Source organism: Scyliorhinus canicula, chromosome 15 (genome assembly GCF_902713615.1).
Source record: "Scyliorhinus canicula chromosome 15, sScyCan1.1, whole genome shotgun sequence".
NCBI classification, from domain to species: domain Eukaryota; kingdom Metazoa; phylum Chordata; class Chondrichthyes; order Carcharhiniformes; family Scyliorhinidae; genus Scyliorhinus; species Scyliorhinus canicula.
Window position 1 is genome coordinate 29,562,630 of NC_052160.1, and position 22,621 is coordinate 29,585,250.

Here is a 22,621-nt window from a genome sequence, read left to right on the forward strand (position 1 = left end):
GGTGCAGTAAAACATTGGCCGGAATTTTCCAGCCCCGACATCGACAGGCATCGTCGCTGGTGGAATGGGAAATTTTGAAAGCCGTTGCCTCCGATGATACTTAGCGATGTCAGGGCCGGAAAATCCTATCCATTGTGAATTACCCAGTATTTAACGATGCACCGAACGCCAACATCATGTAAAGCAGCAGGAAGCAGCACTGCTTAAAGTGCTAGGGTTGCAGAATCCAGGGAAAGAGGGGGGGATGTGAGGAAGAATCTCGGTTGGGCGGGGGTGGGGACTTGGGAGAGAAGTGGGATCCAGGGGAGAGGGGGAGGATCCTGGGGTGGGGGTGAGGTTGATGGTGCAAAATCTTGGGGGAGATCCCAGGAGGAGGGGGAACATTCTAAAGGGAGAGGGGGGAGGGGAATCCAGAGTGTGGATCTCAGGGGTGGGGGCGGTCCAGAAGGTCATGCTTTAAATGACCGAGATGCCTTAACTGTTGGAAGCTCCATTGTCGAATACATCACTCCTTACTGCAGCCGAACAGGTGGTGGCTGGAAGGATGGAATGGTCAGAAGTTACCCCATTGTGGCACGCAATTCCCATTAAAGGAACCTACACTGCGATTAACTGCTTCAACGACTTGAGACTTGAAAACTGAACGTCAAAGATTTAGTTTCCTCCAGCAGCCACCACTTGACAGATCACTGAGCCCATTCACCTGATTGCACAGCTATGTTCCTGCTGGAACGTCACTATTGCTGGCGAGATATTGCACCTACCTTGGAGAGCTCCTTTATCACCAACGGAATGTTTAAATGGGTAAATGGCAACTCCTCGATCCTCAAACGCTCATCCCTCACATCAGAATCTTCAATGAGCTCTGCATTTCTGACATCTATCATTGAAGCCTAGCAGAAGACAGCAACATTAGCCTGTTCATATCTACTACACCAGCAAAACACAATTAGTCATAGACTATGCTAGAAACTCATGGTAGGTTAGTGCGTGAGAGCAGAGAAGGCAGATTAATGCTACATTAGAATTGATAATGGCTTGCACATTCTCCCAGTGTCTGCGTGGGTTTCACTCCCACTACCCAAAGATGTGCAGGTTAGGTGGATTGGCCCGTGTCACGTCTTTTCGTCCGACGTCATTTCGTCCAACGACACTTTGTCCACGTCTTTTCGTCCAACGTCTTTTTGTCCGCCCGTCTTTTGGTCCAACGTCACTTCGTCCAATTAACCAATTGCAAATCAACTCCGTATAAAAGCATTTAATTGATAGAAAGCAGGCACAATACAGCAAGTGAATTTAATTGCTAAAATGCAAGTAATTGATGAAATTCAAGTAAAATGCAAGCTTAAAAATGCAGTTAAAAAGTTAAAAAATCTAAAAATGCAGTTAAAAAGATCTAAAAGTTTACTACTGATGAATTCCCGAAATTACTTAAAATTGATGTAAATGTGAGCAACATTCCTCAAGAAATCAATTTTCGCTGTGGGATCATATTCAACGACCAATCTTTTGAGGCGTTCAGTTATTTTCTTATATCGCGTACATGAAGTCGCCTGATCCCCCCGTTACTAAAAGTTAAGTTACAAAAAGTCTTTGACAAAAAAAATCATCCAGCAAAAACACGTAAAAAGTCACAAAAAATCTTTGACGAAAAAAATCACCGGACAAAATGACGTTGGACCAAAAGACGGGCGGACAAAAAGACGTTGGACGAAATGACGTGGACGAAGTGTCGTTGGACGAAATGTCGTCGGACGAAAAGACATAGCACCGGATTGGCCATGCTGAATTGTCCCTTAATTGGAAAAAAAAAAATTGGGTACTCTAAATTTTAAAAAAAATTGATAATGGCCCATTCTTGAAATGTTAACTTGCTTTTTCTCTCCACAGATCACGACAGTCTTGCCACATTTACAGTACTTTCTGTTCAAGTTTTATGTTTCCAGCATTTCCACCCTCAGTGATTGTAATAAACTTCTCAAACAATCTGCACCAACTCAGACATTTTTCTCAATTTCTTCCTGGGAATTGTTTGGTTTGTGTTTGAGAAAAATCTCCGTTCTTGATGTGACCCATCCTCCTTCAGGAAGAGCTAACTGACAAGAGCCAGCACGCATAAAGCTCAGTTCAGGTCCTTTTTCAGATCCTCCTTCCCCCACCCCTCTTATGGGTCCTCAACAATCCTCTCTTCTGGGTTTGACCCCTTTCTACGAGTCTCTCCGCAACTCTTTTTTTCATTCATTTCTGGGATGTGGGCATTGTTAGTCAGGCCAGCATTTGTTGCCCATCCCTAGTTGCCCTTCAGAAGGTGGTGGTGAGTTGCCTTCTTGAACCTCTGCAGTCCCTGAGGTGTAGATACACCCACTGTCCTGTTAGGGAGGGAGTTGCAGGATGTTGCCCCAGTGACAGCGAAGGAACAGCGATATATTTCCAAGTAAGGTTTATGAGTGACTTGGAGGGGAACCTCCAGATGATGGGGTTCCCAGTAATGTGCTGCTCTTGTCCTTCTAGATGGTGGCAGTCATGGGTTTGAAAGGTGCTGACTAAGGAACCTTGGTGAGTCACTGCAGTGCATCTTGTAGACGGTATACATGCTGCCACTGTTCGTTGGTGGTGGAGGGTTTGAATGTTTATGGAAGGAGAAGCAATCAAGCGGGCTGCTTTGTCCTGGATGATGTCGAACTTCTGGAGTGTTGTTGGAGCTGCACTCATCCAGGCAAGTGGAGAGTATTCCATTACACTCTTGACTTGTGCCTTATAGATAGTGGACAGGCTTTGGGGGGTAGGATTCCTAGCCTTTAACTTGCCCTGGTAGCCACAGTATTTATATGGCTAGTCCAGTTAAATTTCTGATCAATGGTAATCCCCAGGATGTTGATTGTGGGAGATTCAGCAATGTTAATGCCATTGAATGTCAAGGGGCAGTGGTTAGATCCTCTCTAGTAGGAGATGGTCATTGCCTGGCACTTGTGTGGATAAGGGAAGAAGACACATGGAAACACCATCACCTGGAAGTTCCCCTCCAAGCCACTTGCCATCTGAATTGGAAAGATATCGCCATTCTTTAGCTGTCGTTGGGTGAAGATCCTGGAACTCCCTCCCTAACAGCACTATGGGTGTATCTATACTACATGGACTGCAACGGTTCAGGAAAGTAGGTCATCACCACCTTCTAAAGCGCAATTAGGGATCGGCAATAATTGCTAGCCTAGCCAGCGATGCTCACATCTCATGAATGAATTTTAAAAATTGATAGTCCTGTGCAAAATTGGAAAAATGTAACTCAGATAATCCATTCCATTTGCTCCAATCTATTCACTCAATGCTTGGAGTGAGGCAACTCTGCGCTCTGGAGATTCTCTAAGCTCCCTGTTATTCTATATAGAAACCTCCCGCACCCCTCAGTAGCTCACTCCCGAGTACCTATATATATATAAAACCATCACCTCTGAACTCAATTAGATCCCAGCCTGTAACTCACTCTCGCATATTTGTTGTTTATAGAAATTCCTTAAACCCCTCGAGTAGATACTGACTTGTATCTCACTATTGGGTATCTGTTATTGTATAAGTAAACCATCCCAAAACCCTCCATTAGGTTTTAGCCTGTAACTCATTCCTGGGTATCTGTTATTTTATATATAGCCACCACCCCACCAAGCCCCTTGATTAGATTACAGCCCGTAACTCATTTGTCTATTTGTTCTTGCAATGATACTCTGATGAACTTCAAACCTGCAGTCCAGTAATAGAGAAAGCTGGCAGCAAGTGGCCTGATAACGTTTGCTGAGAATAAGTTTCCTCATCTTCACTTGACAACAATGTCAATAATCGGAATCGCTTTGTGCAATATCAAAGACATTTTTTTTCAGCCTCACTTGTCTAATTAACTAACTATTCTATCTCCTTGAACTCACCGTTTTCTTTCTCCAGATGATATAATGGAAAAAATTGGATAACATTTTGAAGATACTGAATTCAATAAGGAAGAGAAGAGTCAGGAATGCCAAGCCCTGGACTGCCAGGGCAACAATGAAACGGCCAACTCCAGGAGATTCCCAGGAAAAGTAATTAATCTGATAGGTGATATCTGCAAATGATCAATGATGTACAATAGTGTGAGAAGAGCTTCATTAGAGAATTAATCAAATTTTAACATTTTAAAAAGTCTCCTATTTTTTTCCAATTTCCTGTCTCCAGGCCACTCTGGCCACTCAGTGACAATAGTCAGTAACAGGTAATCTCCAAACTCCTGGAGAATGCAGTAGGAAGATTCCGGACTAACTCCCATTCCACTGTCAAAAGAAGCAACAATGGCACGAGGAAAAAGGCCTTATTTAATGAGTGGTTAGGATCTGGAATGCAGTGTTTGAGATTGTGGTGGAGGCAGATGCAATTATGGCTTCAAAATAAACTTGGGATCATTATCTTAAAATGAAAATATTGCAGGCTAAGGGGAAAAGGTAGGGAAGTGGACTGGATGCATTGCTCTTACAGACAGCCTGTACAGACATCATAAGCCAAACGGCCTCTTTCTGTGCTGCAACAATTCTATGATTCTATTAGGAATGATGGACAGGGCCATGCAACAAGTTGTACATATATCCTATTTCCTTCTAACCTTTAATATGATAAATCACTATATAATTACAAATTTACTTTTGAAAACAATAATCAAATCCCAGGCCACTCCCACCTTTGTTGATGGTTAGTCTTTCACTACATTTGGGTTTCATGCAATACTTTGCATTTATATACAGTGAAACGTGTCATTGCTGTCCAATACAAATGATCAAGTAGCTACACATTGCTAAGGTGCTATTGATTTGGTGAATTATGGTAAATTTACTTCACACTTGGATATTTACAACAGCATTTATTTCCTAGCCTATTGAAATGGTGGCAAAATACTCAATGATCAATTTTACCATCGAACGCACAGAAAGGTTATCCTATGCAGATACTATGTGGATACGAATACTGTAATCACATGATTAATGGCAGAGTCCAATACTCATTGCTTATTTACTGATAAGCAGCTCCATTTGACTGGGGAGCTATTATATTGGACAACACTGGATTAGCATTAGTGGGAAACAGACCCACTTCTCTTTGCTGTTTTTGCCCCATTATTCCTCTTATTTGACTACATGGTGTATCATCAAAAGCAGGATATCATCCCTCCTCCTGCCAGCTCCTTCTTGGTTTATACATAATGTGTGTAGAAGTGGTTTGAGACTGTGGGACATACTCACTGAATGCCTCACACAGATATTCGGCAAGGGGGCTTGTGGTGCACACTGCAATCAATTGGTAGTTTTGGTAAAAATCATTCAGGGCTTGTCCCAGGCAGTAATTGGGTAAGATGAGAAACACTCCATCCAGAATCTTTGCTAGATCTCTCAGACCAAGCTCTGTGGGGAGAAACCATTAAACATAATGAAACTGAACTCAGTGCATTTATCAACTTCAGTCCCCCATTCCCACTCTTCCAAAAACAAGATTAGCAAGGTAGTCTCAAAACCTGGTGGCCACCACTGGGTGAACAAAGAACAAAGAAAATTACAGCACAGGAACTGGCCCTTCGGTCCTCCAAGCCTGCACCAACCATGCTGCCCATCTGAACTAAAACTTCCTACCTTTCCGGAGACCAAATTCCTCTATTCCCATCTTCTTCATGAATTTGTCAAGACGCCCCTTAAAAGTCACTATCGTATCTGCTTCCACTACCTCCCCCGCTCTGTGTAAAAATACTTGCCTCGTACATCTCCTTTAACCATGGCCCTTGCACCTTAAACCTATGCCCCCTAGTAAGTGACTCTTCCACCCTGGGGAAAAGCTTCTGACTATCCACTTTGTCCTTGCCCCTCATAATCTTGTAGATTTCTATCAGGTCGCCCCTCAACCTCCGTTGTTCCTGTGAGAACAAAGTTTCTCATTCTCTCCTCATAGTTCTCCATACCAAGCAACATCCTGGTATATCTTTTGACCTATGTACCTGTACACCCAGATCCCTCTGCCTATCAATACTCTTAAGGGTTCTGCCATTTACTGTATATTTCTCATCTGTATTAGACCGTCCAAAATGCATTACCTCACATTTGTCTAGATTAAAGTCCATCTGCCATCTCTCCGCCCAAGTCTCCAAGCGAACTATATCCTGCTATATCCTCTGATGTTCCTCATCGCTATCCACAATTCCACCAACTTTTGTGTCAAACACAAACTTACTCATTAAACCAGTTACATTTTCCTCCAAATCATCTATATATATTACAAACAACACAGGTCCCAGCACTGATTCCAAGGAATATCTCCATTCAGAAACACATCCTTCCACTGCTATCCTCTGCCTTCTTTGACCGAGACAGTTCTGTAACCATCTGATCCCGTGCGACTTCACCTTCTGTACCAGTCTGCCATGAGGGACCTTATCAAAGGCCTTACCACGTAGACAACATCTACTGCCCTACCCTTATCAATCATCTTCACCACATCCTTGAAAAGCTCGATCAAATTAGTGAGACACGACATCCCCTTCACAAAACCATGGTGCCTTTTGCTAATATGTCCACTCATTTCCAAGTGGGAGTAAATCCTGTCTCGAAGACTCCTCTCCAATAATTTCCCGACCACTGACGTAAAGGCTTACCAGCCTGTAATTACCTGGATTATCCTTGCTACCCTCCAGTGACAACAATGATGCAGAGCTTGGCAACAGCAATGCAACACAACATTAATGCAGTACATTGTGGAAAATCTCTCCCTGTAGAATTGCAAAATTCAGGCAACAAGATTTTATGATGTCTTGAAGCAGTAGAATGGAATTTTCCGTCCCTAAACTCCTGTTTCTGAGACTCTTACTTCTGAATACCTGGAATGTTCATGATGGTGATGGCCAGGAAGGTGGCAGTGCCAGTCAGGATGTTGATTATGGTGCTTCTGGTGTAAGCTGTGGCAATCATAGAAAAGAAGTAGTGGAAGAGGTACATGACGGGGATAATAGACCAGCCATAAAGGAGCAGAAGAATTAGCACATCTCCAAGATGTTGCTGCACAGTGAAAGGTTGCAGCTCAAAGATCTGGAATATCACCTGCAAACAAATCACAAAGAGGTTATTTGTTTCTTGTCTCCTCATATTATTTTTAGACATCTATGCAGCTGGGATCAGGTAGTGTTTGTTTACTTCAAGCTCTAGTTTCACAGTGAAAGTCAGGTGTACCCAAACAGACCAGACAATAAAACTCTTCAGTGTCAGAACCACAAGTTCTGCAGTGGATTTGGACCACATCAGGATTGGTTACAACTGCTGGGCAAAGGGAGGATATGCTTCAACAAAATAATTATAGACCCTGAACACACTCACAATGATGTTCAGTCGTACAGGACTGTACAGTCTGTACAGTCAGTCTGTACAGAAACATTTCCAGAGATGTAAAGACAATGGAATCTGAGCCAAAAGTGAACAAAGACTAGCATTTCAAGAAGCTATTATTATAAATTCTGTCCCCATATCTACTCCATGGGGTTGTCTCCGAATTCAAATCAGCAGAAGATTGGCTTAGTTCGGACCTTGTGCAGAGTCCCCATTTGAAAGCACTGGAGGAGTGGGGCAGAGAAACGAAAACAACTGGACTGTTATTGGACCCCCAAGCTTCAGAAACAACTCTATCAGGACATAACACAAGTACTCAGGACGCGTTTATAATAAACTCCACCATCCACTTCCTCCACAACCTCCCTCCGCACAATTATCCAGAGACAGACGCTGTCTGAAAAGGTGTCCAGTAATCGCACTCGATCCAGGGTATATCCACTAACTGTGATCAGTTTGAAAGATGGCGAGATTCCTGTTCTATTTCCCACAAGGAATGTGGCAGCTCAGGAACTGGTTTCTTACCATGATTGCAATACATGGGACAAAGTAGTTAATCAGATCCCAGAGGAGAGCAGACATCCAGAAGTTGATGATATGAAGGCCACTGATGAGCTGAATGTGCTTGGATTTTATGGTTCTCTCAGACACCAACAACAGGGTGAAGGTGCTGGCCAGAAATGCCATGCCGTACATCAAATTGAAGGCCAAAGCAAACCCTGTCCGATTTCTGTAAGCCATTAAAAAGAAATCAGTCAACTGGTGCACAAACAAGTATCTACCTATCATCCTAACTCCACCATAATCAGCATGTCTACTAGCTCCCGTATCTCCTAATTAACTTTAATTTTGAAAGAAGTGGTATTCTCAGCTCCATTAAACACAGCCAGTTGAGTGATCACCAGACATTTTCACTAGGGAACGACCTTCAGTTTTGGTAGAGTGCACAGGAACACCCTTAAGTATCCAATGTGGTTGGTTAGGCTGAACTAGGCCTAATTGTATCTTATGAATGGGACTAGTGTTCTTCCATTAAAGGAAGGGGTTTCACCATCAGAAATGAAGCCAAATCTCTCATCCTGATTCTCCCCCCGTATAGCTTCTAGTTTCATTCTCGAAGGGCTGAATAGTCTTCTCCTGCTCCTATTTTCTATTCCCAACCAAGGAAGATGGCAACATATTGACAGCCTGTAGGGAATGGAGCATCAGCTTCAGCTTACCACAGGCACAGTGCTAAACTGTAGGTGCCCTGGCATAGTGCTAGAATGGTCAGTGCCCAGTATGTATACATTCACAGCAGCCAACCCACCACAATGTTCTTATGTCCTGACTATCAGTTACAGTGCAACTTACAGGTTGTTTTCGTGTTCTGATCTAAAGTCCAAGTAAATAACTGATGCTACACATCAGGGTATCTGCCCACACAAGAGAAATGAGCATGTGAACACAGGTATACAATTGCAGAAACTTTGGTTGCCTGTTCCGTGGGGCAAGGATGGATGGAGTATTAACCATGATGCACAAGGCATTGATTTAAGGCCCACTGACTGAGGGACTGCCTCCATCTTCACCTAGCTGCTCGTTAACTGACTGCATGATTTTTCCTAATATAAATCAGCAGAGTGAAGTGGGTGAAAGGTGACACGGGATCAGCAATATATTCTCAGAGCAAGACTTGATAAAACTACACATACATACATGACAGGTTAAGTGAGGGGAAGTGTGAGGTTATTGACTTTGGTAGGAAGAATAGAAAAAAAATCTCTTTAATGCTGACAATGTTGGTGTTCAGTGTAATGTGGATTAATAAATCAGAGCAAGTTAGCATATAGATACAGTGAGTAACTAGGAAAGCAAAGTCTGTTGGCCTTTATTGCATGAGAGTTGGAAAATCGAAAGAGGAGCTCTCGTTAAAGGGTGTAGGTTAGGTTATCTTATATTAGGATAAGTGGTCGGCACAACATTGTGGGCCGAAGGGCCTGTACTGCTGTACTGTTCTATGTTACAATTGGACAGGACGTTGGTGAGACCATGTCATGTTACAGGTTTGGTCTCTGTACTCAAGAGGTTTGCAACCAAGGTTCACTAGACTGATTTGTGAGATGAGGAGAGATTGTGTAGATTGGGTCCATATTCTCGGGAGTTTGGGTGAACGAGAAGTGATCTCACTGAAATGCAAGAGGTTTTGAGAGGCTGTTTCCTCTGGCAGAAGAGCACAGAATATTCTCAAGATAAGGGGACAACCAAACAGGGTCTCAGGTTCGATGCCGACTTGGGTCACTGTCTGTGCAGAGTCTGCACATTCTCCCTGTGTCTGTGTGGGTTTCCTCCAGGTGCTCCAGTTTCCCTCAAAAGTCCTGAATGACGTGCTTGTTAGGTGAATTGGACATTCTGAATTGTCTCTCAGTGTATCCGAACAGGTGCCAGAGTGTGGCAACTAGGGGATTTTCACAGTAACTTAATTGCAGTGTTAATGTAGGCCTACTTGTGACACTAATAAAGATGATTATTATTACCATAAATAGACTGGGAGGAGGACTTTTTTTCATTCATAGGGTTAAGAATCTTTGGAGTGGTGAATGTTCAGGTGCTTAATGGTGGAAGCTGCGTCCCAATGAGAATCAGACACTGGAGCAACACAATATTCATTGATTAGCTCATTACTCCTTTTCTGGGCCAGGGCAGCTCTGGCTGACTCAGCATAGATTAGGGGCAAAATTCGGAATGTGGTTGGGCAAATTGGTTCAGTACTGCACCACATGAATAGTGTACCTCACTCCCAATTATCAGGTGAACTAGTTCTAGCAGAAGTTTTAAAAAAAACGCATTTTATTCAAACTTGTATCAAAGTAGGTTACAGCAAATAAATACCCTGGGAAACATTCTTCCCAACAATCAACTACAGTTTGTACAGAATTTTCTCCTTTTTCACCCTCCCTCCCCATCACCCAACCCCCCACCCTCCTGCAATGAACAGCTCCTCAAACACGGTCACAAACAACCCCCACCTTTTCTCAAATTCCCCTGCTGTGCCCCTTAACTCATACTTTATCTCTCTAACCGCAAGAAGTCATACAGGTCACCCAACCATGCTGCTAACCCCGGTGGCGATGCCAACCGTCACTTCAGCAAAATTCGTCGCATGGCAATCAGAGAGGTGAAGGTCAAGACATCGGCCTTCCTCCTCTTCTGAGCTTCGGCTTCTCTGAAACCTCAAATATCGCCACCGAAGGGTCCGGGTCCACTCCCTCCTCCACTATCCTGGCTAAGACCGCGAACACTCCCACCCAGAATCTTCCCAATTTTTCACAACCCCAAAACATATGCGCACGATTCGCTGGCCCCTGCCCACACCTCTCACACTCATCTGCTACCCCCTGAAAGAACACACTCATTCTCACCCGAGTCATATGCACCCTGTGCACCACCTTAAACTGTATCAGGCTCATCCTTGCACAAGAGGAGGTCCTGTTTACCCTACGCAGTGCCTCACTCCATACTCTCCAATTGATCTCCATTCCCAACTCCGCTTCCCATTTCTCCTTGATTTTCACCACCTTGCCTCCCTGCTCTCCCAGCCACTTATATATATCCCTAATTCTTCCCTTCCCTTCCACATCCGGAAGCAGCAGTCGCTCCAGTATGGTGTATCCTGGCAATCTAGGGAACCCCTTCCAGACCTTTCGTGCAAAGTCCCTAACCTGTAGATACCTGAACTCACTACCCCTCGGCAGCTCTACCCTCTCCCTTAGCTCCTCCAGACTGGCGAACCCTTCCTCTAGCAGGTTAATGCTAACTTACTCATACAGTTGGTCCATTGCTTGCTCTGTAATGTTGCGCGGCTGTGGGTAGTTGGTGGTACTGATTGAAGCTGCTGGCCCCACCAGTATTTTGAATAAGGCATTGTTCACTAACATCAGAGAGGTAGCAGAAGTATGGTAGCCCAGGTTATTGAACAAAACCCGTATCCTGGTTCCAGATGGCAGTGAGCTCCGGAAATCAGCAGCTATGACACATTGTTCATGAAAGGATGCTCCTTCCTTAACTGAAGAATTCAATAGAAAATCAATAATATCTGGAGGAAAAAGGTAACAAACCTCTGTCAGATATCTCACAATAAATGCAACTTAGCAAATCAACAGTGCCCCACACTGAGTGTGACCAACAGTAACTCGTGAATTGCTACCAAGGTACAAGGAACATTAGAACACAGAACATAAAGAAATACAGCACAGAACAGGCCCTTCGGCCCACGATGTTGTGCCAAACTTTTGTCCTAGGTTAATCATAGATTATCATAGAATTTTGGACACTAAGGGCAATTTATCATGGGCAATCCACCCAACCTGCACATCTTTGGACTGTGGGAGGATACCGGAGCACCCGGAAGAAACCCACGCACACACGTGGAGGATGTGCAGACTCCACACAGACAGTGACCCAAGCCGGAATCGAACATTAACGCAACTCATTGAAGTTCACCCTTTTAATGCATTAACAACTTAATTTTTTTGGAGAAAAATTCCTCAAGTTGCCTCAAATGTTTGGGTTACACTTGGGCAGGGAGAAGTTGTATAACAGAGCTGCCTATTGGAGATCTTGCGCAAGAATGCTGATTGGAGAAGATCTTGTGCAAGAGGACTGCCTCTGGATATTTTGTGCAAGAGGAATGCCTACTGGAAGACATTTTGTGCAAAAGGATTGTTATTGAAGGAGATTTTGTTCACGAGACCTGTCTATTGGAGGAGATCATGTGTGACTGCCATTTGATGTAGATCTTCTGTAAGAAGGCTACCTGCTGGAATTGTAGGTAGATTGTAAATTATTTAAATTCTCCCAACCCTGGCCAAATGTTCCCTCAGGATTTAGTCTCATCAACAGCCTTATGCAGGCTACCAAGCATTAACAACTTGGGCAAAAACTGTGTCATAGCTTATGTAAAATCACATCCCACTCATTCCACCTCTTCCTATAATTGTCCCGGAGAAGGATCAGGCATACCACTAGTCCCGCCTCTTTCGGTAATGTCTCTGGGAAAAGGAGCAGGCACAAGAATTACCTGCCCCACATCTCATAAAATTCTAAATAGGCTCAAAAATCAGGGTAGAAAGCAAACAGTGGACTGCACTCCAAATCCCAGAGGCATTGCCTCACCAAAGTTGAGGAATTGTGCAGCTCTCACATGATTGGAATCAGGGTCACAGAGTTTGCTCTTCTGTCAAGAATTAGTTCTTTGCTGTGGTGGTTTTGTAAAGGTAGTTATTTATGGCTTATATTTTCAAAACTAAAGAAATTAAGATTTTTGTAAAAACAATGAGAAGGCTGTGAATATGAAGATTCAAGTGTAAAGTTAGTTGCAAGGTTCCTCACCTTCGGTTTGCCTTGGGGTGCCAAGCTGTTCTTGCAGCACATCTCTGTAGGTCTGGGCCAACTCTTTATGCAGGATGTTGGAGTTAAATGTCACTGCATAAGGAACAATAGTAGGCCCGTACTTTTCCAAAGTCAGATTTAGCGGCGGTGAATCCTGGGGTCCTGGAAATGTCTTGGCGACAATCAATGCAAAAGAGGCAAAAATCAGCGGGACCATAAACTGGGCTATAAACACTTTCCAGTTCCGCCAACTGTATGTTGCTCGCTTATGGAGCATGCTGTAGAACTGCTGCAAATATAGGATGACCTATACAAAAGGGAGAGATTTCAAGGCTTTTTACAGAGCATGAGAATGCAACACAATAAGAAACAGCAGCACCCCATCCCGTTTAAGGGACAGAGACACCAATCTCCTTTAAAGAAGATATATAGGGTCTAGGATTTTCTGGTCCTGCCCTTGGCCATTATTTCCTGGTCCTGTTGAAAGTCAGTGAACATTTAGTTGTCTCTCCAAATTTTCCATTCCGCCAAGAATATTTGCCATGACACAAAGGTGAACTTCCATGGTCCTCTTCAAAATATTAGCCATGGGATCATTTACATCTACTGAGAGGACTGATTGGGTCTTGATTTAACACCTCTTCTGAAAGAAGGCACCTCCGAATCACTCCCTCAGTAATGCACTGGAATGCATTTTTGGAGTGAAACTTAAACCCGCAACATTCTGACTCAAAGGCAAAAGTTCTACGCACAGATCCAGACTGACACAATTAATCTTACTGTGTGCTGAAAAACAAGTGAATAGAAGTTTTAAATATTTATTTGTATGAAAAAAAAGCAAGTCTTTCAGTATCCTTTTGATTCCGAAATATGTCTGCCCATTTAGCTCTGAGAAAGGCCTGCAGATAATGAGCTTACCCCAGTGTTCAGTTTGATAGAAGAATATTCAATGGCTTGATAGTCACCATCATCTGTGAAGTCCATCAGGTCATTTTGGCTGGTTTTCTCCCCAATTGACCAGTCGCTGGTCCTGCGTTCGTGCTGGTATTGGATTGCTGGCAACTTGATAGCCTGTAGGTCAATGCTGGAATCCACCAGCTTCCCCACCCTGCAAAGGACCAAAGGCATCAACTGGCAATTGATGTTTTTAAAAAAATTTAGAGTACCCAATTATTTTTTTCAATTATGAGGCAAGTTAGCGTTGCCAATTCACCTGCCCTGCACATCTTTTTGGGTTGTGGGGGTGAAACCCACGCAGACATGGGGAGAATGTGCAAACTCCACATGGACAGTGACTCGGGGCCGGAGTCGGCTGCAGTTACACATTCTTGCCAATGGTGGCACTTCATTTGCTTTTTTTCCATCATTCATTAAGGTAGCACATGTTATAAACCTGAGAGCTCCCTTCCAGAGCCAGCTGCTAGTTGGCGTGAGAAAGCACAAGGTTACCTTCTTCCTCCCCAATCCTATCAGCTATGTGCTCCCATAAAATGTGTCCATTGATAGAGAACTGGAGGAGATACAAAATCAGCACAGTACAACTGGAAACTGTCAGGCCTCACACTGACCTCAAAAACACCTCCTCCATTGTAGTGACCGAAGCTCCATAACTGGCTATTCCCAGCACACTCTTCTTCTTTTCCAGTTCTGTGAAAAGGGATTCAAATCTGCAGACAGGAAAGGTGTAAATATGAAGAATCATCAGCACTTCCAGGGCAAGCCTCTGATTAAATTGTTGCTGTGGGGGTTGTGCATGAATAAGATCAATCCTACCATTGCACCAATCAAATAAACTTTTCTTACTCCGTGATTGTCATGTGCATAACATGCGTCTTTTTAAAACACACACTCTTACACTCACTACTCTCTCACAGGGAATGTCACGCTCACTCGTTCACTGGGAGCAACAAACATACAGGGCGGTATTCTCCGCCGGCTCCAAAAATCGCGGAGGCCGTCGTGAACTCGGCCGAGGTTCACGACGGCCTCGGGGCCCGCTCCCTGTACCTAATTCACCCCCACTAGGGGGCTAGGAGCGGGCCCCCGTCGTTCCCGGCCGCGACCTCGGCCATCGGAAATGATGCCATTTCTTCGCGGATGACATCAGCGCGCAGACGACGCGAACCCGTGCATGCACGGTGCCGTCTTTCTCCACCGCCGTCCAGCAAGGCGTGGCGGCTTGATCTTACCGGGCAGCGGAGGGGAAAGAGTGCGTCCGTTTTGGACGCTGGCCCGACGATCGGTGGGCATCGATCGCGGGCCTGTCATCTCTGGAGCACAGTCGCAGTGCTCCCGTCCCAATCCAGTGCCCATTTCACGAATGCAGCGACCAGGTGTGGTTGCTGCCGTGGTGAAACGGGCATGAAGGGCTGGCCACTCTGCCCATCGGGCCTGGAGAATCGCGTTCACCGTTAACGGCGAGCGGCGATTTTTCAGAGTGGGGGGGAAGAATCGCGGGGAGGCCGGGGGGCATAAAAAATGTCGGGAGGCCCTCCCACGATTCTCCCACGCCACGTGGGGAGCGGAGAATTCCGCCCACAAAGTCGGAGCAAGAGTAGGCCACTTGGCCCTTCACTCCTGCTCTGCCATTCAATAAAATCATGGCTGAATTGATTGTGGCCTCAACTGCTATCCCTGATATCCTTTGACTCGACTATCGATCTCTGCCCTAAAATTATTCAATGATCCTGCCTCCACCACTCTGGAGAAGATGTTCCAAAGATTCATGACCCTCTGAGAGAGAAAATGTCTTCTCATTGCTGCCTTAAATGGGAGACCCCTTAATTTTTAAATTGTGTCCCTTAGGTTCTAGTCTCTCTCAGAAGCGGAAATATCCTTTCAGCATCCACCTTGCCCAGTTTCCTTAGGATCTTATATGTTTCAATCCCAGGCATCGATTGAGTAAACCTTCTCCAAACTGCTTTTAAGACATTTATATCCTTTCTTAAATTAGGAGACCAAAACTGTACACAGTACTCTAGATGTGAGGCACAATCCATTCCAGGTTATTGGAGGTTCCTGGGTGGTCAGGGACAGGGCAGGGTGGCACCCTAGCTCTCCCTTGGCACCCAGGCACCTTGGCACTGCCACCTTGGTGCAGCCAAAGTGCCCAGGTGGCATTGCCAGCTAGCAACAGCAATGCCCATGTGCCAGAGTTGCATCTCCAAGGGTCAGGGCCAGAGACGGGCCATGCCCATTAAGGAGGAATGAGGTGGGATATGAAGGGACCTCTGGAAGGTTGGGTTTGTGCAAAGGGGGGGCCCAAAAGAGGGTGTGGGAATGCCTGACCCTCAGTGACCCCATAGCGGTGTGTCCCCACTTGGGGGTGGTTGTGGGGTAACATACATGTGTGGGGGTGACATTGCACTGAGTGGGGGGTGTAGGGCACCCTTTCAAATGGTGGCCGGATCTCTGAGAAGCCTGTCTGGCAAGCGGGTTCAGCGCCCCAGTGATGAAAATAATTTGAAGTGTGGACTAGCCTGGAGAGAAACTCCCCAAGCCCCAAAAATGTGACCAAGTGTGGTTAGATAGCGGTGGGGATAGCAGATAGCAGAGCCGGGGAAAAATTCCCAAAACCCGCCTGAAATGACACTTAGAAACTTTTCCATTAGATCGCACCTGTGGTCTCAACAACTACAAAACATCTCTCCTTTTATATTCCATTCTCCTTGTAATAAACAGCAACATTGCATTTGTCTTCCGAATCACTTCCACACCTACATACTGTACTAACATTTTGTGATTCACATAAATGCTCACTCACTCAGACAGGCCAACGCACACAGACTGGGAATGACGCATGCAGACACTGATGTTAAATTAATATATATTTTTTAATTTAGAGTATCCAATTCATTTTTTCCAATTAAGGGGCAATCCACCCACCATGTACATCTTTGGGTTGTGGGGGCGAGACCCACTCAAACACGGGGAGAATGTGCAAACACCCCATGGACAGTGACTCAGAGCCGGGATCGAACCTGGGACCTCGGCGCCGTGAGGCAGCAATGCTAGCCACTACGTCACCGTGCTGCCCCATGTTAAATTAATATTAATTGTGTTTCATTATATACCGGTGGTGGGTTTTAACTAGTGGGTTGATCCATACAAAAGGACAGTGGGCCTTCGATATTGCAAGAGGGTGATCATGCAGTGCTAGTCTCTGACAGACAATATAACATAATTTGAAGCCATAGCTTGAATTGGTTAGAAAGTGAGATAAAAGCTACAGAACAATCTTGCAACAGAACTAGACGCAGAAGTTCTCATGATTGTGATATGTTGTGGCTTGTAATAAATATAAGGATAATGTAAGGATAAACTAAAGAGACAAAATGAGGGTAACTAGATAGTTGGAGTTTATTCTGAGGTACTCTTTGAGGGGCAATCAGCTTTATCATGAAGGTGGATTGGATTGCAAAATTTCTTGCAGGTGGACTTTTAAGGCTAAAGCGAGGCTAATTCTTTGAGGTTTTGAAGAGCAAGTGGGAGTTGCAGATGTTAGACTGGACTCTCTCACGGATGGAAATGTATTTTCATTTACATCTTTTGGCCAAACGTTCAAGGGAATGTAAACCAATCGACATAAATGCACATTTCTGCAGTGTTACTGTATTCACAGAGAGTTGTTTCTGAAACAGCAAAAACTACAGGCTAAACAGTTACGACTATGGTCTCAATGATCCATCATTTCAGTGAGATCGGTGTTGCTGAAAATTAGTTATGTTTAACTAAAAGCAGATATTGCAATGTTTTATTGGTATTATAAGGGGAAATGTCCTGACATCTTCATGATGCATGTTGATGATTTCTTATGGGGTGGTATTGCAGAAGTTGGGAATGTGTTATTAATAAGATTACAATCACTCTTCAAATTGGGGATCATGGTTGTGGGGCTTATAAGTATATCAACTGGGATATTAAACAGCATATATGTGGAACAACTGTAAATTAATAATCTGATTTAGAGAGTGTTACTCCGATCCGGGTTAATCATATTATCGTATCACAGACAGATTATGTTATATCCAAAGAAGAAACACGGAAATGGTGAAGCTTGATTAGTCAGCTGAACTGTACTCAGTTTGGACCGTATCTCCTTCTGGAGTTATGTGCCATGAGGAAACACCCCAAAGTTAATAATATTTTTAAGGCAAAGTGAAATATTAAAAAACACTAAATCTGGAGGAAAGTGTACTTAATTTTTGACCTTTGGATGAGCCAAAGCACATGCTTCACATGCCAAATTCCTGGTGGATATTTGAGTGCAGCTGGTTTCATGTTTCTCACGGATGAAAATGGGTAATGACATTCTTTGACTTGAGAAAATATGAAAATAAAAACGATTGTTAAAATTAGCTGTTGAAGGGGACTTCTGATAGCGGCATGTTGGGTGGCTCCTGCTCGAGGCTCGGTTTTTTGGCATTTAATGTCCAGTTCCAGGGGTAGCTTTTGGATGAACTGGTGCAGGATGAAATTGGAAGGAGGGGGATGTCGAAGGACCAGAAAAAAAGCCATCGGTAAGAAGAGGCCAAGCGAAGGTTCGCAGTCAGCCCAGTGGCAGTAAAGATGGCGGAGGCTGGGTCGCTGGGTGGGGCCACGCCCTTCACAGGAGAGAACATGACTGAGGTGATGGCTGGGGAGTTTGAAAAGCAGTTTGCCAAGCATATGGCGGTGATGCGGAAAGAAACAATGGCAGCGATGAAGGTACTGGTGGAGGAAGCGATAGCCACAGCGAAGACAGCAGTGTCGAAGACATCAGCCGAGGTGCATGAGCGAGTGAAGTTGAACAGGGTGGAGGAGGCTTTGTCGCAGCATAGTGACCAGTTCACCTCGATTGGTGAGGAGCTGTGAAGGGTGGTGGAGGCCAACAAAGAACTGAGAACTAAGCTGGAGGACGTGGAGAATGGCAGAACTTAGAATTGTGGGCTTGCCCAAGGCAGGGAAGAGGCCCGAGGCTGACTGAGTACTTCGCAAAGATGTTGGTGGAGTTGCTGGGGGAGGGGGAAGAACCCTCCTGGTGTGAACTGGATAGGGCTCATTGGTCCCTCAGGCCCAAGTGAAGACGAATGAGTCGCCAAGGGGTTAATAATCTGTTTTCACAAGTACCATGTTAAGGAGAAGGTCTTGAGTTGGGCGAAACAGAGGCGTGAGGTGCAGTGGGCAGGAGTTGGTATACGTATACAAGGACCTAATGGTGGAGCTGGCGAGAAGGCGGGTGACCTTCGTTCGTGTTAAGGCAATGGTGTGAGGTTCGGCATGGTTTACCTGGCGAAGTTGAAGGTGACCTACAACTCGAAGGACTTTTACTTTGGACGGTGGAGGAGGCAAAGGGGTTTGTGTAAGCTGAAGGACTGGGGTTAAAATGAGAAATGGGACTGGGGTCTGGATTTAGACTGAGGGAAGGGAGGGGCGTGAAATGTTTACAGTTTCATTTCTTGTTAGCGGTTTAAGGATATTAAGTTGCTTGTATGGGAATGGTTCGGAGCTGGGGTTTCTTTTTTGTGGGTTGGTCGGTGGGGAAGGGTAGCGTGCCCTGCGATATGGGGGTTGATTGGGTAAGTGATTCGTAAAATTATGAAGTGATGGTATTTTTCTGGGGTGCGGTATTTTGCACTGGGTTGGTTTATTTGAGGGTTGTTTTTTTAGGGACTGGGCATGGGCCTCCACACTAGCAAGTGAAGGTTGGCTAGTGAACGGGAATGTGGTGGAGGGAGGGGCCGGGGCTATTGGAGCCTGGTAGAACATGTTTCGACAAGTCTGATAAGTGTGAAAGTCCGTCCAACACTGGCGGATAGGAGGGGCAGTGGGGTGGGGATTGAGAGGCCCCTGGTCAGAAGAGTAACGAGGAATGTGAGGGGATTTGGGGGACCAGTGAAGAGGTCGAGGGTGTTTGCGCACTCAAAGAGCCTAAAGGCCGATGCTGCAGGAGATGCCCGAGGGTGAAGTATCAGGTGAGGCTCATGAAGGGTTGGGTGAGTCAGGTGTTCCACTCTGGGTTCGACAGTAGGGCTGGGAAGGTAGTGGTGTTTGTGGGCAAGAGGGTGAGGTTTCAGATGGGGAAGGTGGTAGCAGACCGGAGGGTAGGTATTTGATTGTGACCGGGGCATTAGAGGGGAGGTTAGTGGCACTGGTGATTATATAGGGCTCTAACTGGAACGATGCAGGGTTTATGAAGAGGTGCTGGGTGCCATTCCAGAGTTGGATACACACAAGCTAATAGTAGGAGGGGATTTGAATATGGTGCAAGAGCCAAGAATGGACAAGTTGCAGCCGCGCTCACTTGCACAGTCAGGGAGGGCGAAGGTGCTGACTGGGCTCATGAGAGAGATAGGAGGAATGGACCTATGGGGGTTTCTGCATCTGAGGGAGCAGGCGTATTCATTTTTTTCCCTGATGCACAAAGTGTATTCCAGGATAGACTATTTTGTAGTAGGGAAGGCAATCTCAGATCATGCGCTGCATTGGGTGGATGTGGTCTTGCAGAGGCCGGGGTGAAGGATGGATGCAGGGTTGTTGGGGGACTGAGGTTTCTGCGATAAGATTGGGAAGGTGATTGAGGAGTATCTGGGATTTAATTGTACAGGAGAAGTGACGCAGGCATTAGTGTGGGAGGCCCTGAAGGCAGTAGTAAGGGGGCAGGTGATCTCGTTTAAGGCTAAGTTGGACATGGAGGAGAGGAAGGAGCGCCAAAAGTTGAGAGAAGAGTTATTGGAGGTGGACAGGAGGTACACGGGAGATGCAGATCTGACTCTTCTGGACATCGGGAAGGAGCTTCAGACAAAATTTGACCGGTTGTCTACGGGGAAGACAGTGTGCCAACTGAGGCGGGCGAGGGGAGCAGTTTATGAATATGGGGAGAAGGTGGGGCATATGTTGGTTGGTCAGCTCCGGAGGGAGGCAGCGGCAAGGGGGATAGTCCAGGTGCGGGATAGGTCGGGGAAATTGGTGGTGGGTCCGCAGCAGATTAATAACGTTTTTGAGGAGTTTTACAAGAAGTTGTTTAGGTCAGAGCACCGGGAAAGGAGCGAGAGATGAGGGAGTTTCTGGATGGGTTGGCGTATCCAAGGTTGGGGGAGGATCACAGGGCTGGAGCGGCAGGTGGGGGAACAGGAGGTAAAGGAGGCAATCGGGAGGATGTAATCGGGGAAGGTGGCACGACAGGATAGTTTCCTAGTGAAGTATTATAAGATGTTTAAGGACAAGCTGGCACCACTGATGGTGGGGATGCTTGAGGAGGCGAAAGGTAGAGGGTACCACAAATATTGGGACAGGCTTCAATTTCCCTGCTGTTAAAAAATGACAAGGACCCGACAGAGTGTGGGTCATGTAAGCAAGGCATTTTCAAAGTGGGGGTTGTGACCCGTGGGTGAGTTGCTGGTGGGTGTCTGGAGGGTCGTGGAGCTGTTCACCGTGGCGTTCCCGATCGTGTGTATTCGCGCACAACAGCTAGCTTTTAACAATGCCGGCTGTGAGCGGCTTTGAAAACGACGGCTGCGATCATATAAAAAAATGCGGGTGCACTGAGCATGCGTGCCCGCTCATCGGTGCGCAGGCGCAGATCTACGCGAGAAGCACCTTCTGTGCTGACGCAGGAGAAGTTTTTTTAAAAATTCATTGTAATCTTCCTGCCTGAAGTGAGGCAGAGAGCAGGTCACGGGCCCCGAAAGGTGACATCACGTGCTTTGAGCGTGATTGCGAATCCTCCATTTTGTCAGCAGCAAACAAGTAAATGAGAACCAAGCAGGCTCACCTCTCGCATTAAAGGTAAGAGAAAATAGTGGGTTGCGAATGTCGGCCGGCATGGGTCGCGAAGGTTGGCCAGCGTGAGTCGCGAAGATGGGCCGGCGTGGGTCCCGAAGGTTGGCCGGTAGGTAAAAATGGGTCCCTGGAAGAAAAGTTTGAAAAACACTGGTATAAACCCATATCCTTATTAAATGCGGATGCCATGAAATTGGCGAAGGTGCTGGGGACAAGGTTGGAGGGGTGCCAATGATGGGCAGGCAGATGTTAAATGTGATCATGACTGAGGTAAAGGAGATGGAGATGGTGGCGCTAGATATGGAGAAGGCATTCGACTGGGTAGATAAGAGGTATTTGATGGTGGTCCTAGGGAGATTTGGGATTGAGCTGTGATTTACAGCATGGGAACGGCTGCTCTATAGGGAACCTATGGCGAGTGTTCACATGAACAACATGAGTTTGGGATACTTTGCTCTGCACCAGGGTACTAGGCAAGGATGTCCGATGTCCCCCCCGCCCTGCTGATTGCATTAGCGATAGAGCTACTGGCCATCCCTCTAAGTAGTTCAGGGTTGTAGAAGAGGATAGTGAGAGAGGGGATGGAACATAGGGTATCCTTGCACGTGGACGATTTACTGCTGATTATCTCAGAGCCGGGTATGTCGGTGGGGAATATCTCAACCTCCCTCTGTTATTGGCAGGTCGGATGCAGGCAGTTAAAATGTATGTGCTACCACAATTTTTGTTTTTGTTTCAGTGCCTGCCAGTCTTTCTACTCAAGTCTTTTTGTTAAGAGTGTGGGCAAGGTGGTCACTTTGTTCATTTGGAGTGGTGGTGGGGATGCCGGGGGAGGGTGGCAATGGTTCGGAGGGTGGTCCTGCAGAGAGGGCGACAGGCCGGGGGGTTGGGGGGGGGGGGGGGGGGGGGGTGTGTGTGTGTGCTGGGCGCCGAACGCGGAGAAGGTGCAGGGTTGGGTCTTAGGGGGTGGGGAGTCCTGGTGGGGTCAGGATGGAAGAAGGCTTGTGCAGGGGGTCGGGGTTCAGGGCTCGGCAACAGCGCTGCTCCTGATGGCAAGTATCCGGGGAGTTCGGTGGTGGTGGCAATGTTGAAGATTTGGAGGCAGTTTAGACAGC

The 22,621-nt window shown here is 45.9% G+C and overlaps 1 protein-coding gene across 1 annotated transcript in view; it reads right to left on the reverse strand.

The window, feature by feature from the left end:
• The window catches only part of abca3b (ATP-binding cassette, sub-family A (ABC1), member 3b), a 191,204-nt gene that overhangs the window by 39,236 nt on the left and 129,347 nt on the right, over window positions 1-22,621 (reverse strand). Inside the window, 9 exon segments of the mRNA XM_038820903.1 lie at window positions 765-893; window positions 3,918-4,090; window positions 5,256-5,414; window positions 6,875-7,094; window positions 7,902-8,106; window positions 11,178-11,451; window positions 12,747-13,053; window positions 13,665-13,854; window positions 14,315-14,413. Coding sequence (XP_038676831.1) covers window positions 765-893; window positions 3,918-4,090; window positions 5,256-5,414; window positions 6,875-7,094; window positions 7,902-8,106; window positions 11,178-11,451; window positions 12,747-13,053; window positions 13,665-13,854; window positions 14,315-14,413 — 1,756 coding nt within the window.